The 16,539-nt window shown below is 35.8% G+C and overlaps 1 protein-coding gene across 1 annotated transcript; it reads left to right on the top strand.

Moving 5' to 3' along the window:
- Positions 1–3,582: 3,582 nt before the first annotated feature.
- On the top strand, positions 3,583–15,841 carry LOC116353471 (mucin-5AC-like). Its single transcript, XM_031789244.1, has 34 exons — positions 3,583–3,597; positions 4,015–4,076; positions 4,230–4,330; positions 4,506–4,593; positions 5,194–5,342; positions 5,537–5,667; positions 5,760–5,821; positions 6,251–6,337; positions 6,938–7,086; positions 7,281–7,411; positions 7,504–7,565; positions 7,719–7,819; positions 7,995–8,082; positions 8,683–8,831; positions 9,026–9,156; positions 9,249–9,310; positions 9,464–9,564; positions 9,740–9,827; positions 10,428–10,576; positions 10,771–10,901; positions 10,998–11,059; positions 11,213–11,313; positions 11,489–11,576; positions 12,177–12,325; positions 12,520–12,650; positions 12,747–12,808; positions 12,962–13,062; positions 13,238–13,325; positions 13,926–14,074; positions 14,267–14,397; positions 14,490–14,551; positions 14,701–14,801; positions 14,977–15,155; positions 15,284–15,841. The coding sequence occupies exons 1-34, from the start codon at positions 3,583–3,585 to the stop codon at positions 15,377–15,379; spliced, it is 3,537 nt and encodes a 1,178-aa protein (XP_031645104.1). The 3' UTR covers positions 15,380–15,841.
- The last annotated feature ends 698 nt before the right edge of the window (positions 15,842–16,539 follow it).

The following is a 16,539-nucleotide window of genomic DNA, read 5'->3' as shown; positions in this document are numbered from 1 at the left end:
TGATATTCAAGGTCAAAACACCAGTCCCACACTGAGGATGATGTCCTTGGTGCCGTCAAGAAACAATGTCTCCTCAATTCACGACACACTCAAACCACTTCCAGAATGCAACTTATATCAGTGAGTTCAACAAATTAGGCTTCATGAAGACATTTTATTTCCACTCTCTATAAAATCATCTTCTTAATAAACTAAACATTCACTGCTCCTGCTATCTAAATATTATTGAATGTTTTTTAATGTGTTGAAACTCCTAAATTGTAGCAGTTAATTGATCTGTTGCTATAGTGACCATTTTTTGGTGTGCTCACAGAACTTACAGATACTTCATTTGCCATCGACCTTGGTTTCAAAATAACCAATGTAACCCAGGAGTCTCTAAGTAATAGACTCACACTCACCAATGAGACCGAAACCCAGATACAGGATTCAATAACAGACTAGTAAGATACTGTACTTCTACACATAAGATACATCCATGGTCATGTTCAGGTCATGATAGTAATTGACAACTTGATGTTTTGTCCCCTTTTAGCTCCAAAAGGTTCTCAGTGAACCAGATGGCAAACAGTTTAAATTTCCCAACGCCAACCTCATGTAAGTACAACGTCATAACCTTGAACCAACCTGTCTTTCTCAACTGCACTCTTTAGAATTTCTGCAGATTTCATTTAGCTGCTGCTTGTACAGCTAAACAGGATGAAGGGAACATGTTTAACTCTCACACAAACCCATTTTACGTCCACAGTGTTGATGGCACTGAAATCACGGCAAACGTGACATATGTATACAAAGAGGAAGATGTCAACCACCCTAGTGGTTTTACAGGAAGTCTTAAAAGTCTCAGGTATGCTGCTTTTGTTACCATACGGTTGTCATTTCTATGTTTTTGTATGACAGTGAGTTATCAAACACCATGTAACGTGTAAAATTTTCAATCTCGAAAACACTTAGATATCAATGTTATATGACATATTACAAGTTTATAATCCCTCTAAAATGTATTTCCATTTCTATTCTAGGTCTCCTGACCACCACTGTTGCCCCAACAACAACTACCAACACCACACCACTTCCTACCCTATTGACTTCAGTGACATCAACAACTAGGTAAGCAAGATCATTTATTATAATTATTTCATACAATTCAATTAACACTTTGTCAATCAAGGAACCTTTGCAACAATGAACCATGTATATCCATGCTTGTGTCGTTAACTATTGATGTTTTAATAAAAGCATCCAAAATGTCAACCTTTCTTTGAGTACATCAATCGGTCAAAAGGTGCAATATAAATCCAATCCATTATAATTAATGTGCTTGCTGAAGGCAAGACCACTAGATTTCTTACATACTTTTCTAATTATTTTAACATTTTCTAAACTTTCTAAACCAAGCAATTTAAATGAGTATAAATTAGCATATAATAACCCACCAAAAATAATATTAACTCTTGAACCGTTCAAGCTAGAGAGACTGAACCAACTTTCATATGTGCAGGCTATCCTTTCCTATCCTATCCTATCATCAATCAATCTTTCCACCGACTTTCTTTTTCCAATTATAACCAGTCACTCCCATTACTAGTGCAGTGACTGCCAATCCTATAACTTATTTTACAACCATGATTACTTTAAGACAAGCTAGCAAGTACAAACATTTTCTTTAGGAAATGTAATTTTCCATGTATTATTATTTTCTCTTAGATTCGGCACAGTGGGAGTTTTTGTTAAACTGATATTCAAGGTCAAAACACCAGTCCCCACTGAGGATGATGTCCTTGGTGCCGTCAAGAAACAATTGTCTCCTCAATTCACGACCACTCAAACCACCTTCCAGAATGCAACTTATATCAGTGAGTTCTACAAATTAGGCTTCATGAAGACATTATTTCCACTCTCTATAAAATCATTTCTTAATAAATAAACATTCAACTGCTCCTGCTATCTAAATACTTATTGAATGTTTTTTAATGTTGTTGAAACTCCTAAATTGTAGCAGTTAATTTGATCTGTTGCTATAGTGACCATTTTTTGTGTGCTCACAGAACTTACAGATACTTCATTTGCCATCGACCTTGGTTTCAAAATAACCAATGTAACCCAGGAGTCTCTAAGTAATAGACTCACACTCACCAATGAGACCGAAACCCAGATACAGGATTCAATTAACAGACTAGTAAGATACTGTACTTCTACACATAAGATACATCCATGGTCATGTTCAGGTCATGATAGTAATTGACAACTTGATGTTTTGTCCCCTTTTAGCTCCAAAGGTTCTCAGTGAACCAGATGGCAAACAGTTTAAATTTCCCAACGCCAACCTCATGTAAGTACAACGTCATAACCTTGAACCAACCTGTCTTTCTCAACTGCACTCTTTAGAATTTCTGCAGATTTCATTTAGCTGCTGCTTGTACAGCTAAACAGGATGAAGGGAACATGTTTAACTCTCACACAAAACCCATTTTTACGTCCACAGTGTTGATGGCACTGAAATCACGGCAAACGTGACATATGTATACAAAGAGGAAGATGTCAACCACCCTAGTGGTTTTCTACAGGAAGTCTTAAAAGTCTCAGGTATGCTGCTTTTGTTACCATACGGTTGTCATTTCTATGTTTTGTATGACAGTGAGTTATCAAACACCATGTAACGTGTAAAATTTTCAATCTCGAAAACACTTATATATCAATGTTATATGACATATTACAAGTTTATAATCCCTCTAAAATGTATTTCCATTTCTATTCTAGGTCTCCTGACCACCACTGTTGCCCCAACAACAACTACCAACACCACACCACTTCCTACCCTATTGACTTCAGTGACATCAACAACTAGGTAAGCAAGATCATTTATTATAATTATTTCATACAATTCAATTAACACTTTGTCAATCAAGGAACCTTTGCAACAATGAACCATGTATATCCATGCTTGTGTCGTTAACTACTGATGTTTTAATAAAAGCATCCAAAATGTCAACCTTTCTTTGAGTACATCAATCGGTCAAAAGGTGCAATATAAATCCAATCCATTATAATTAATGTGCTTGCTGAAGGCAAGACCACTAGATTTCTTACATACTTTTTCTAATTATTTTAACATTTTCTAAACTTTCTAAACCAAAGCAATTTAAATGAGTATAAATTAGCATATAATAACCCACCAAAAATAATATTAACTCTTGAACCGTTCAAGCTAGAGAGACTGAACCAACTTTCATATGTGCAGGCTATCCTTTCCTATCCTATCCTATCCATCAATCAATCTTTCCACCGACTTTCTTTTTCCAATTATAACCAGTCACTCCCATTACTAGTGCAGTGACTGCCAATCCTATAACTTATTTTACAACCATGATTACTTTAAGACAAGCTAGCAAGTACACACATTTTCTTTAGGAAATGTAATTTTCCATGTATTATTATTTTCTCTTAGATTCGGCACAGTGGGAGTTTTTGTTAAACTGATATTCAAGGTCAAAACACCAGTCCCCACTGAGGATGATGTCCTTGGTGCCGTCAAGAAACAATTGTCTCCTCAATTCACGACCACTCAAACCACCTTCCAGAATGCAACTTATATCAGTGAGTTCAACAAATTAGGCTTCATGAAGACATTTATTTCCACTCTCTATAAAATCATTTCTTAATAAATAAACATTCAACTGCTCCTGCTATCTAAATACTTATTGAATGTTTTTTAATGTTGTTGAAACTCCTAAATTGTAGCAGTTAATTTGATCTGTTGCTATAGTGACCATTTTTTTGTGTGCTCACAGAACTTACAGATACTTCATTTGCCATCGACCTTGGTTTCAAAATAACCAATGTAACCCAGGAGTCTCTAAGTAATAGACTCACACTCACCAATGAGACCGAAACCCAGATACAGGATTCAATTAACAGACTAGTAAGATACTGTACTTCTACACATAAGATACATCCATGGTCATGTTCAGGTCATGATAGTAATTGACAACTTGATGTTTTGTCCCCTTTTAGCTCCAAAAGGTTCTCAGTGAACCAGATGGCAAACAGTTTAAATTTCCCAACGCCAACCTCATGTAAGTACAACGTCATAACCTTGAACCAACCTGTCTTTCTCAACTGCACTCTTTAGAATTTCTGCAGATTTCATTTAGCTGCTGCTTGTACAGCTAAACAGGATGAAGGGAACATGTTTAACTCTCACACAAAACCCATTTTTACGTCCACAGTGTTGATGGCACTGAAATCACGGCAAACGTGACATATGTATACAAAGAGGAAGATGTCAACCACCCTAGTGGTTTTCTACAGGAAGTCTTAAAAGTCTCAGGTATGCTGCTTTTGTTACCATACGGTTGTCATTTCTATGTTTTTGTATGACAGTGAGTTATCAAACACCATGTAACGTGTAAAATTTTCAATCTCGAAAACACTTAGATATCAATGTTATATGACATATTACAAGTTTATAATCCCTCTAAAATGTATTTCCATTTCTATTCTAGGTCTCCTGACCACCACTGTTGCCCCAACAACAACTACCAACACCACACCACTTCCTACCCTATTGACTTCAGTGACATCAACAACTAGGTAAGCAAGATCATTTATTATAATTATTTCATACAATTCAATTAACACTTTGTCAATCAAGGAACCTTTGCAACAATGAACCATGTATATCCATGCTTGTGTCGTTAACTATTGATGTTTTAATAAAAGCATCCAAAATGTCAACCTTTCTTTGAGTACATCAATCGGTCAAAAGGCGCAATATAAATCCAATCCATTATAATTAATGTGCTTGTTGAAGGCAAGACCACTAGATTTCTTACATACTTTTTCTAATTATTTTAACATTTTCTAAACTTTCTAAACCAAAGCAATTTAAATGAGTATAAATTAGCATATAATAACCCACCAAAAATAATATTAACTCTTGAACAGTTCAAGCTAGAGAGACTGAACCAACTTTCATATGTGCAGTCTATCCTTTCCTATCCTATCCTATCCATCAATCAATCTTTCCACCGACTTTCTTTTTCCAATTATAACCAGTCACTCCCATTACTAGTGCAGTGACTGCCAATCCTATAACTTATTTTACAACCATGATTACTTTAAGACAAGCTAGCAAGTACAAACATTTTCTTTAGGAAATGTAATTTTCCATGTATTATTATTTTCTCTTAGATTCGGCACAGTGGGAGTTTTTGTTAAACTGATATTCAAGGTCAAAACACCAGTCCCCACTGAGGATGATGTCCTTGGTGCCGTCAAGAAACAATTGTCTCCTCAATTCACGACCACTCAAACCACCTTCCAGAATGCAACTTATATCAGTGAGTTCTACAAATTAGGCTTCATGAAGACATTTATTTCCACTCTCTATAAAATCATTTCTTAATAAATAAACATTCAACTGCTCCTGCTATCTAAATACTTATTGAATGTTTTTTAATGTTGTTGAAACTCCTAAATTGTAGCAGTTAATTTGATCTGTTGCTATAGTGACCATTTTTTTGTGTGCTCACAGAACTTACAGATACTTCATTTGCCATCGACCTTGGTTTCAAAATAACCAATGTAACCCAGGAGTCTCTAAGTAATAGACTCACACTCACCAATGAGACCGAAACCCAGATACAGGATTCAATTAACAGACTAGTAAGATACTGTACTTCTACACATAAGATACATCCATGGTCATGTTCAGGTCATGATAGTAATTGACAACTTGATGTTTTGTCCCCTTTTAGCTCCAAAAGGTTCTCAGTGAACCAGATGGCAAACAGTTTAAATTTCCCAACGCCAACCTCATGTAAGTACAACGTCATAACCTTGAACCAACCTGTCTTTCTCAACTGCACTCTTTAGAATTTCTGCAGATTTCATTTAGCTGCTGCTTGTACAGCTAAACAGGATGAAGGGAACATGTTTAACTCTCACACAAAACCCATTTTTACGTCCACAGTGTTGATGGCACTGAAATCACGGCAAACGTGACGTATGTATACAAAGAGGAAGATGTCAACCACCCTAGTGGTTTTCTACAGGAAGTCTTAAAAGTCTCAGGTATGCTGCTTTTGTTACCATACGGTTGTCATTTCTATATTTTTGTATGACAGTGAGTTATCAAACACCATGTAACGTGTAAAATACTCAATCTCGAAAACACTTATATATCAATGTTATATGACATATTACAAGTTTATAATCCCTCTAAAATGTATTTCCATTTCTATTCTAGGTCTCCTGACCACCACTGTTGCCCCAACAACAACTACCAACTCCACACCACTTCCTACCCTTTGACTTCAGTGACATCAACAACTAGGTAAGCAGGATCATTTATTATAATTATTTCATACAATTCAATTAACACTTTGTCAATCAAGGAACCTTTGCAACAATGAACCATGTATATCCATGCTTGTGTCGTTAACTACTGATGTTTTAATAAAAGTATCCAAAATGTCAACCTTTCTTTGAGTACATCAATCGGTCAAAAGGCGCAATATAAATCCAATCCATTATAATTAATGTGCTTGTTGAAGGCAAGACCACTAGATTTCTTACATACTTTTTCTAATTATTTTAACATTTTCTAAACTTTCTAAACCAAAGCAATTTAAATGAGTATAAATTAGCATATAATAACCCACCAAAAATAATATTAACTCTTGAACCGTTCAAGCTAGAGAGACTGAACCAACTTTCATATGTGCAGGCTATCCTTTCCTATCCTATCCTATCCATCAATCAATCTTTCCACCGACTTTCTTTTTCCAATTATAACCAGTCACTCCCATTACTAGTGCAGTGACTGCCAATCCTATAACTTATTTTACAACCATGATTACTTTAAGACAAGCTAGCAAGTACACACATTTTCTTTAGGAAATGTAATTTTCCATGTATTATTATTTTCTCTTAGATTCGGCACAGTGGGAGTTTTTGTTAAACTGATATTCAAGGTCAAAACACCAGTCCCCACTGAGGATGATGTCCTTGGTGCCGTCAAGAAACAATTGTCTCCTCAATTCACGACCACTCAAACCACCTTCCAGAATGCAACTTATATCAGTGAGTTCAACAAATTAGGCTTCATGAAGACATTTATTTCCACTCTCTATAAAATCATTTCTTAATAAATAAACATTCAACTGCTCCTGCTATCTAAATACTTATTGAATGTTTTTTAATGTTGTTGAAACTCCTAAATTGTAGCAGTTAATTTGATCTGTTGCTATAGTGACCATTTTTTTGTGTGCTCACAGAACTTACAGATACTTCATTTGCCATCGACCTTGGTTTCAAAATAACCAATGTAACCCAGGAGTCTCTAAGTAATAGACTCACACTCACCAATGAGACCGAAACCCAGATACAGGATTCAATTAACAGACTAGTAAGATACTGTACTTCTACACATAAGATACATCCATGGTCATGTTCAGGTCATGATAGTAATTGACAACTTGATGTTTTGTCCCCTTTTAGCTCCAAAAGGTTCTCAGTGAACCAGATGGCAAACAGTTTAAATTTCCCAACGCCAACCTCATGTAAGTACAACGTCATAACCTTGAACCAACCTGTCTTTCTCAACTGCACTCTTTAGAATTTCTGCAGATTTCATTTAGCTGCTGCTTGTACAGCTAAACAGGATGAAGGGAACATGTTTAACTCTCACACAAAACCCATTTTTACGTCCACAGTGTTGATGGCACTGAAATCACGGCAAACGTGACATATGTATACAAAGAGGAAGATGTCAACCACCCTAGTGGTTTTCTACAGGAAGTCTTAAAAGTCTCAGGTATGCTGCTTTTGTTACCATACGGTTGTCATTTCTATGTTTTTGTATGACAGTGAGTTATCAAACACCATGTAACGTGTAAAATTTTCAATCTCGAAAACACTTAGATATCAATGTTATATGACATATTACACGTTTATAATCCCTCTAAAATGTATTTCCATTTCTATTCTAGGTCTCCTGACCACCACTGTTGCCCCAACAACAACTACCAACTCCACACCACTTCCTACCCTTTTGACTTCAGTGACATCAACAACTAGGTAAGCAGGATCATTTATTATAATTATTTCATACAATTCAATTAACACTTTGTCAATCAAGGAACCTTTGCAACAATGAACCATGTATATCCATGCTTGTGTCGTTAACTATTGATGTTTTAATAAAAGCATCCAAAATGTCAACCTTTCTTTGAGTACATCAATCGGTCAAAAGGCGCAATATAAATCCAATCCATTATAATTAATGTGCTTGTTGAAGGCAAGACCACTAGATTTCTTACATACTTTTTCTAATTATTTTAACATTTTCTAAACTTTCTAAACCAAAGCAATTTAAATGAGTATAAATTAGCATATAATAACCCACCAAAAATAATATTAACTCTTGAACCGTTCAAGCTAGAGAGACTGAACCAACTTTCATATGTGCAGGCTATCCTTTCCTATCCTATCCTATCCATCAATCAATCTTTCCACCGACTTTCTTTTTCCAATTATAACCAGTCACTCCCATTACTAGTGCAGTGACTGCCAATCCTATAACTTATTTTACAACCATGATTACTTTAAGACAAGCTAGCAAGTACAAACATTTTCTTTAGGAAATGTAATTTTCCATGTATTATTATTTTCTCTTAGATTCGGCACAGTGGGAGTTTTTGTTAAACTGATATTCAAGGTCAAAACACCAGTCCCCACTGAGGATGATGTCCTTGGTGCCGTCAAGAAACAATTGTCTCCTCAATTCACGACCACTCAAACCACCTTCCAGAATGCAACTTATATCAGTGAGTTCAACAAATTAGGCTTCATGAAGACATTTATTTCCACTCTCTATAAAATCATTTCTTAATAAATAAACATTCAACTGCTCCTGCTATCTAAATACTTATTGAATGTTTTTTAATGTTGTTGAAACTCCTAAATTGTAGCAGTTAATTTGATCTGTTGCTATAGTGACCATTTTTTTGTGTGCTCACAGAACTTACAGATACTTCATTTGCCATCGACCTTGGTTTCAAAATAACCAATGTAACCCAGGAGTCTCTAAGTAATAGACTCACACTCACCAATGAGACCGAAACCCAGATACAGGATTCAATTAACAGACTAGTAAGATACTGTACTTCTACACATAAGATACATCCATGGTCATGTTCAGGTCATGATAGTAATTGACAACTTGATGTTTTGTCCCCTTTTAGCTCCAAAAGGTTCTCAGTGAACCAGATGGCAAACAGTTTAAATTTCCCAACGCCAACCTCATGTAAGTACAACGTCATAACCTTGAACCAACCTGTCTTTCTCAACTGCACTCTTTAGAATTTCTGCAGATTTCATTTAGCTGCTGCTTGTACAGCTAAACAGGATGAAGGGAACATGTTTAACTCTCACACAAAACCCATTTTTACGTCCACAGTGTTGATGGCACTGAAATCACGGCAAACGTGACATATGTATACAAAGAGGAAGATGTCAACCACCCTAGTGGTTTTCTACAGGAAGTCTTAAAAGTCTCAGGTATGCTGCTTTTGTTACCATACGGTTGTCATTTCTATGTTTTTGTATGACAGTGAGTTATCAAACACCATGTAACGTGTAAAATTTTCAATCTCGAAAACACTTAGATATCAATGTTATATGACATATTACACGTTTATAATCCCTCTAAAATGTATTTCCATTTCTATTCTAGGTCTCCTGACCACCACTGTTGCCCCAACAACAACTACCAACTCCACACCACTTCCTACCCTTTTGACTTCAGTGACATCAACAACTAGGTAAGCAGGATCATTTATTATAATTATTTCATACAATTCAATTAACACTTTGTCAATCAAGGAACCTTTGCAACAATGAACCATGTATATCCATGCTTGTGTCGTTAACTATTGATGTTTTAATAAAAGCATCCAAAATGTCAACCTTTCTTTGAGTACATCAATCGGTCAAAAGGCGCAATATAAATCCAATCCATTATAATTAATGTGCTTGTTGAAGGCAAGACCACTAGATTTCTTACATACTTTTTCTAATTATTTTAACATTTTCTAAACTTTCTAAACCAAAGCAATTTAAATGAGTATAAATTAGCATATAATAACCCACCAAAAATAATATTAACTCTTGAACCGTTCAAGCTAGAGAGACTGAACCAACTTTCATATGTGCAGGCTATCCTTTCCTATCCTATCCTATCCATCAATCAATCTTTCCACCGACTTTCTTTTTCCAATTATAACCAGTCACTCCCATTACTAGTGCAGTGACTGCCAATCCTATAACTTATTTTACAACCATGATTACTTTAAGACAAGCTAGCAAGTACAAACATTTTCTTTAGGAAATGTAATTTTCCATGTATTATTATTTTCTCTTAGATTCGGCACAGTGGGAGTTTTTGTTAAACTGATATTCAAGGTCAAAACACCAGTCCCCACTGAGGATGATGTCCTTGGTGCCGTCAAGAAACAATTGTCTCCTCAATTCACGACCACTCAAACCACCTTCCAGAATGCAACTTATATCAGTGAGTTCAACAAATTAGGCTTCATGAAGACATTTATTTCCACTCTCTATAAAATCATTTCTTAATAAATAAACATTCAACTGCTCCTGCTATCTAAATACTTATTGAATGTTTTTTAATGTTGTTGAAACTCCTAAATTGTAGCAGTTAATTTGATCTGTTGCTATAGTGACCATTTTTTTGTGTGCTCACAGAACTTACAGATACTTCATTTGCCATCGACCTTGGTTTCAAAATAACCAATGTAACCCAGGAGTCTCTAAGTAATAGACTCACACTCACCAATGAGACCGAAACCCAGATACAGGATTCAATTAACAGACTAGTAAGATACTGTACTTCTTTCTACACATAAGATACATCCATGGTCATGTTCAGGTCATGATAGTAATTGACAACTTGATGTTTTGTCCCCTTTTAGCTCCAAAAGGTTCTCAGTGAACCAGATGGCAAACAGTTTAAATTTCCCAACGCCAACCTCATGTAAGTACAACGTCATAACCTTGAACCAACCTGTCTTTCTCAACTGCACTCTTTAGAATTTCTGCAGATTTCATTTAGCTGCTGCTTGTACAGCTAAACAGGATGAAGGGAACATGTTTAACTCTCACACAAAACCCATTTTTACGTCCACAGTGTTGATGGCACTGAAATCACGGCAAACGTGACATATGTATACAAAGAGGAAGATGTCAACCACCCTAGTGGTTTTCTACAGGAAGTCTTAAAAGTCTCAGGTATGCTGCTTTTGTTACCATACGGTTGTCATTTCTATGTTTTTGTATGACAGTGAGTTATCAAACACCATGTAACGTGTAAAATTTTCAATCTCGAAAACACTTAGATATCAATGTTATATGACATATTACACGTTTATAATCCCTCTAAAATGTATTTCCATTTCTATTCTAGGTCTCCTGACCACCACTGTTGCCCCAACAACAACTACCAACTCCACACCACTTCCTACCCTTTTGACTTCAGTGACATCAACAACTAGGTAAGCAGGATCATTTATTATAATTATTTCATACAATTCAATTAACACTTTGTCAATCAAGGAACCTTTGCAACAATGAACCATGTATATCCATGCTTGTGTCGTTAACTATTGATGTTTTAATAAAAGCATCCAAAATGTCAACCTTTCTTTGAGTACATCAATCGGTCAAAAGGCGCAATATAAATCCAATCCATTATAATTAATGTGCTTGTTGAAGGCAAGACCACTAGATTTCTTACATACTTTTTCTAATTATTTTAACATTTTCTAAACTTTCTAAACCAAAGCAATTTAAATGAGTATAAATTAGCATATAATAACCCACCAAAAATAATATTAACTCTTGAACCGTTCAAGCTAGAGAGACTGAACCAACTTTCATATGTGCAGGCTATCCTTTCCTATCCTATCCTATCCATCAATCAATCTTTCCACCGACTTTCTTTTTCCAATTATAACCAGTCACTCCCATTACTAGTGCAGTGACTGCCAATCCTATAACTTATTTTACAACCATGATTACTTTAAGACAAGCTAGCAAGTACAAACATTTTCTTTAGGAAATGTAATTTTCCATGTATTATTATTTTCTCTTAGATTCGGCACAGTGGGAGTTTTTGTTAAACTGATATTCAAGGTCAAAACACCAGTCCCCACTGAGGATGATGTCCTTGGTGCCGTCAAGAAACAATTGTCTCCTCAATTCACGACCACTCAAACCACCTTCCAGAATGCAACTTATATCAGTGAGTTCAACAAATTAGGCTTCATGAAGACATTTATTTCCACTCTCTATAAAATCATTTCTTAATAAATAAACATTCAACTGCTCCTGCTATCTAAATACTTATTGAATGTTTTTTAATGTTGTTGAAACTCCTAAATTGTAGCAGTTAATTTGATCTGTTGCTATAGTGACCATTTTTTTGTGTGCTCACAGAACTTACAGATACTTCATTTGCCATCGACCTTGGTTTCAAAATAACCAATGTAACCCAGGAGTCTCTAAGTAATAGACTCACACTCACCAATGAGACCGAAACCCAGATACAGGATTCAATTAACAGACTAGTAAGATACTGTACTTCTTTCTACACATAAGATACATCCATGGTCATGTTCAGGTCATGATAGTAATTGACAACTTGATGTTTTGTCCCCTTTTAGCTCCAAAAGGTTCTCAGTGAACCAGATGGCAAACAGTTTAAATTTCCCAACGCCAACCTCATGTAAGTACAACGTCATAACCTTGAACCAACCTGTCTTTCTCAACTGCACTCTTTAGAATTTCTGCAGATTTCATTTAGCTGCTGCTTGTACAGCTAAACAGGATGAAGGGAACATGTTTAACTCTCACACAAAACCCATTTTTACGTCCACAGTGTTGATGGCACTGAAATCACGGCAAACGTGACATATGTATACAAAGAGGAAGATGTCAACCACCCTAGTGGTTTTCTACAGGAAGTCTTAAAAGTCTCAGGTATGCTGCTTTTGTTACCATACGGTTGTCATTTCTATGTTTTTGTATGACAGTGAGTTATCAAACACCATGTAACGTGTAAAATGTTCAATCTCGAAAACACTTATATATCAATGTTATATGACATATTACAAGTTTATAATCCCTCTAAAATGTATTTCCATTTCTATTCTAGGTCTCCTGACCACCACTGTTGCCCCAACAACAACTACCAAAACCACACCACTACCTACCCTATTGACTTCAGTGACATCAACAACTAGGTAAGCAAGATCATTTATTATAATTATTTCATACAATTCAATTAACACTTTGTCAATCAAGGACCCTTTGCAACAATGAACCATGTATATCCATACTTGTGTCGTTAACTATTGATGTTTTAATAAAAGCATCCAAAATGTCAACCTTTCTTTGAGTACATCAATCGGTCAAAAGGTGCAATATAAATCCAATCCATTATTATTAATGTGCTTGCTGAAGGCAAGACCACTAGATTTCTTACATACTTTTTCAAATTATTTTAACATTTTCTAAACTTTCTAAACCAAAGCAATTTAAATGAGTATAAATTGGCATATAATAACCCACCAAAAATAATATTAACTCTTGAACCGTTCAAGCTAGAGAGACTGAACCAACTTTCATAATGGCAGGCTATCCTTTCCTATCCTATCCTATCCATCAATCAATCTTTCCTCCGACTTTCTTTTTCCAATTATAACCAGTCACTACCATTACTAGTGCAGTGACTGCCAATCCTATAACTTATTTTACAACCATGATTACTTTAAGACAAGCTAGCAAGTACAAACATTTTCTTTAGGAAATGTAATTTTACATGTATTGTTATTTTCTCTTAGATTCGGCACAGCCGTGGTTATTGTTAAACTGATATTCAACCTCAAAACACCAGTCCCCACTGAGGCTGATGTCCTTGGTGCCGTCAATAAGCAACTGTCTCTTCAATCCAAGACCACTCAAACCACCTTCCAGAATGCAACTTATATCAGTGAGTTCAACAAATAAGGCTTCATGAAGACATTTTTTTCCACTCTATAAAATAATCTCTTAATAAGTAAACATTCAACTGCTCCTGCTATCTAAATACTTCTTGAATGTTTTTTAATGTTGTTGAAACTCCTAAATTCTAGCAGTTAATTTGATCTGTTGCTATAGTGACCATGTTTTTGTCTGCTTACAGAACTTTCAGATACTTCATTTGCCATCAACCTTGGTTTCAAAATAACCAATGTAACCCTGGAGTCTCTAAGTAATAGACTCACATTCACCAATGAGACCTACGTCCAGATACAGCTTTCAATTAACACACTTGTAAGATACTGTACTTCTACACATAAGATACATCCATGGTCATGTTCAGGTCATGATGGTAATTGATAACTTGATGTTTTGTCCCCTTTTAGCTCCGTCAACTTCTCAGTGAACCAAACGGCAACCAGTTTCAATTTCCCAACGCCAACTTCATGTAAGTACAACGTCATAACCTTTAACCAACCCATCTTTTTCAACTGCACTCTTTAGAATTTCTTCAGATTTCATTTAGCTGCTGCTTTTACAGCTAAACAGGAAGAAGGGACCATGCTCATCTCACAAAACCCAATTTTACTTTCACAGTGCTGATGGCACTGAAATCAGGGCAAATGTGACGTATGTATACAAAGAGGATGATGTCAACCACCCTAGTGGTTTTCTACAGGAAGTCTTAAAAGTCTCAGGTATGCTGCTTTTGTTACCATACGGTTGTCATTTCTATGTTTTTGTATGACAGTGAGTTATCAAACACCATGTAACGTGTAAAATACTCAATCTCGAAAACACTTATATATCAATGTTATATGACATATTTCAAGTTTATAATCCCTCTAAAATGTATTTCCATTTCTATTCTAGGTCTCTTGACCACCACTGTTGCCCCAACAACAACTACCAACACCACACCACTTCCTACCCTTTTACTGACCACTCCTTTCAATACCACAAGTGTTGGAGGTTTTCCTGGCTGGGCTTTGGCCATTATCATTCCTTGTGGCATCGCTATCATTCTGGTACCCCTGTGGATCCTGCTATGTGTACGTATAGGCTTGTGTTCACATGTGTACTCTGAAAATAGTTTACAAAGTATTTCATCCAATAAGCTGTTTAAATTCTGCAATTATATGTTGCATGTGAATCATGCTTCCCCATCTTTCTTTTGCAGTGTATGCTATGTGGCTGCTGTGCAGCTGTAAGGAGACGCTGGCACAGACGCAGATCTTACAATGTACAGTACACCACCAGAAATGGACTCTTCTGAGGTGACGACACTAACATCAGTAGGCAACTGTCATCACAAGAACAGTCAATTATCTATCTATATCTGCTAATCAGGAGGTTTCATTGGGTACTTGCATCTATTTTTTTAACACAAAAAGAAAATTCATAATGGGCTTAATAATCCACAGGTGTTTTGTGCATTGTACAATTTTTGATATTATACATCTGGTTGTTAATCAAAGTTAAAGCTGAGCTGAACAGCATGTATGTTTATGTATTTATTAGCTATGTAATTTATGTGGTTTCAAGCTGTGCTGTCCACTGACTAAAACAGTTTTCAGTTATTTATTGAATGTATAATAAGGTAGATAAAAATATTTATTTGAGTTTTGTTATTTCCTCTCTTGACTAACTATTAACTAACTTATTTTCAACTGCAATACAGTACTTGTTTCTTCACCACACAGTTTGACAAATGTAATAAAGACTTTGCAAATCAGTATTAAGAAAACATTGTATGAATTGGTTTGACTCATGAGGGTGATTACAGACATCACATCTAAACATCAAAGGAAGTCAGGATTGTCCCACCTGGCACCTTACGCTCAGAAATATCTAACACAATTTAATATGTACAGTACCAGTCAAAAGTTTGGACAGTTTGAAGTTTTTCTTTCTTTTGACTATGTTCTACATTGTAGAATAATAGTGAAGATATCAAAACTATGAAATAACACATATGGAATCACGTAGTAACCAAAAAAGTGTTCAACAAATACAAATATATTTTAGATACTTAAAAGTAGCCACCATTTGCCTTGATGGCAGCTTTGCACACTCTTGACATTCTCTCAACCAGCTTCACCTAGAATGCTTTTCCAACAGTCTTGAAGTAGTTCCCACATATGCTAAGCACTTGTTGGCTGCTTTTCCTTCACTCTGCAGTCCAACTCATCCTAACCATCTCTATTGGGTTGAGGTCGGGTGATTGTGGAGGCTAGATCATTGTCACGACTTCTGCCGAAGTCGTTGCCTCTCCTTGTTCGGGCGGTGCTCGGCGTTCGACGTCACCGGTCTTCTAGCCATCATTGATCCTTTTTTCATTTTCCATTGGTTTTGTCTTGTCTTCCAACACACCTGTTTTCAATCCCATTCATTACCTGTTGTGTATTTAACCCTCTGTTTCCCCTCATGTCTTTG

Source organism: Oncorhynchus kisutch, linkage group LG14, assembly GCF_002021735.2.
Source record: "Oncorhynchus kisutch isolate 150728-3 linkage group LG14, Okis_V2, whole genome shotgun sequence".
NCBI lineage: Eukaryota > Metazoa > Chordata > Actinopteri > Salmoniformes > Salmonidae > Oncorhynchus > Oncorhynchus kisutch.
This window is presented reverse-complemented; position numbering and strand designations above follow the sequence as displayed.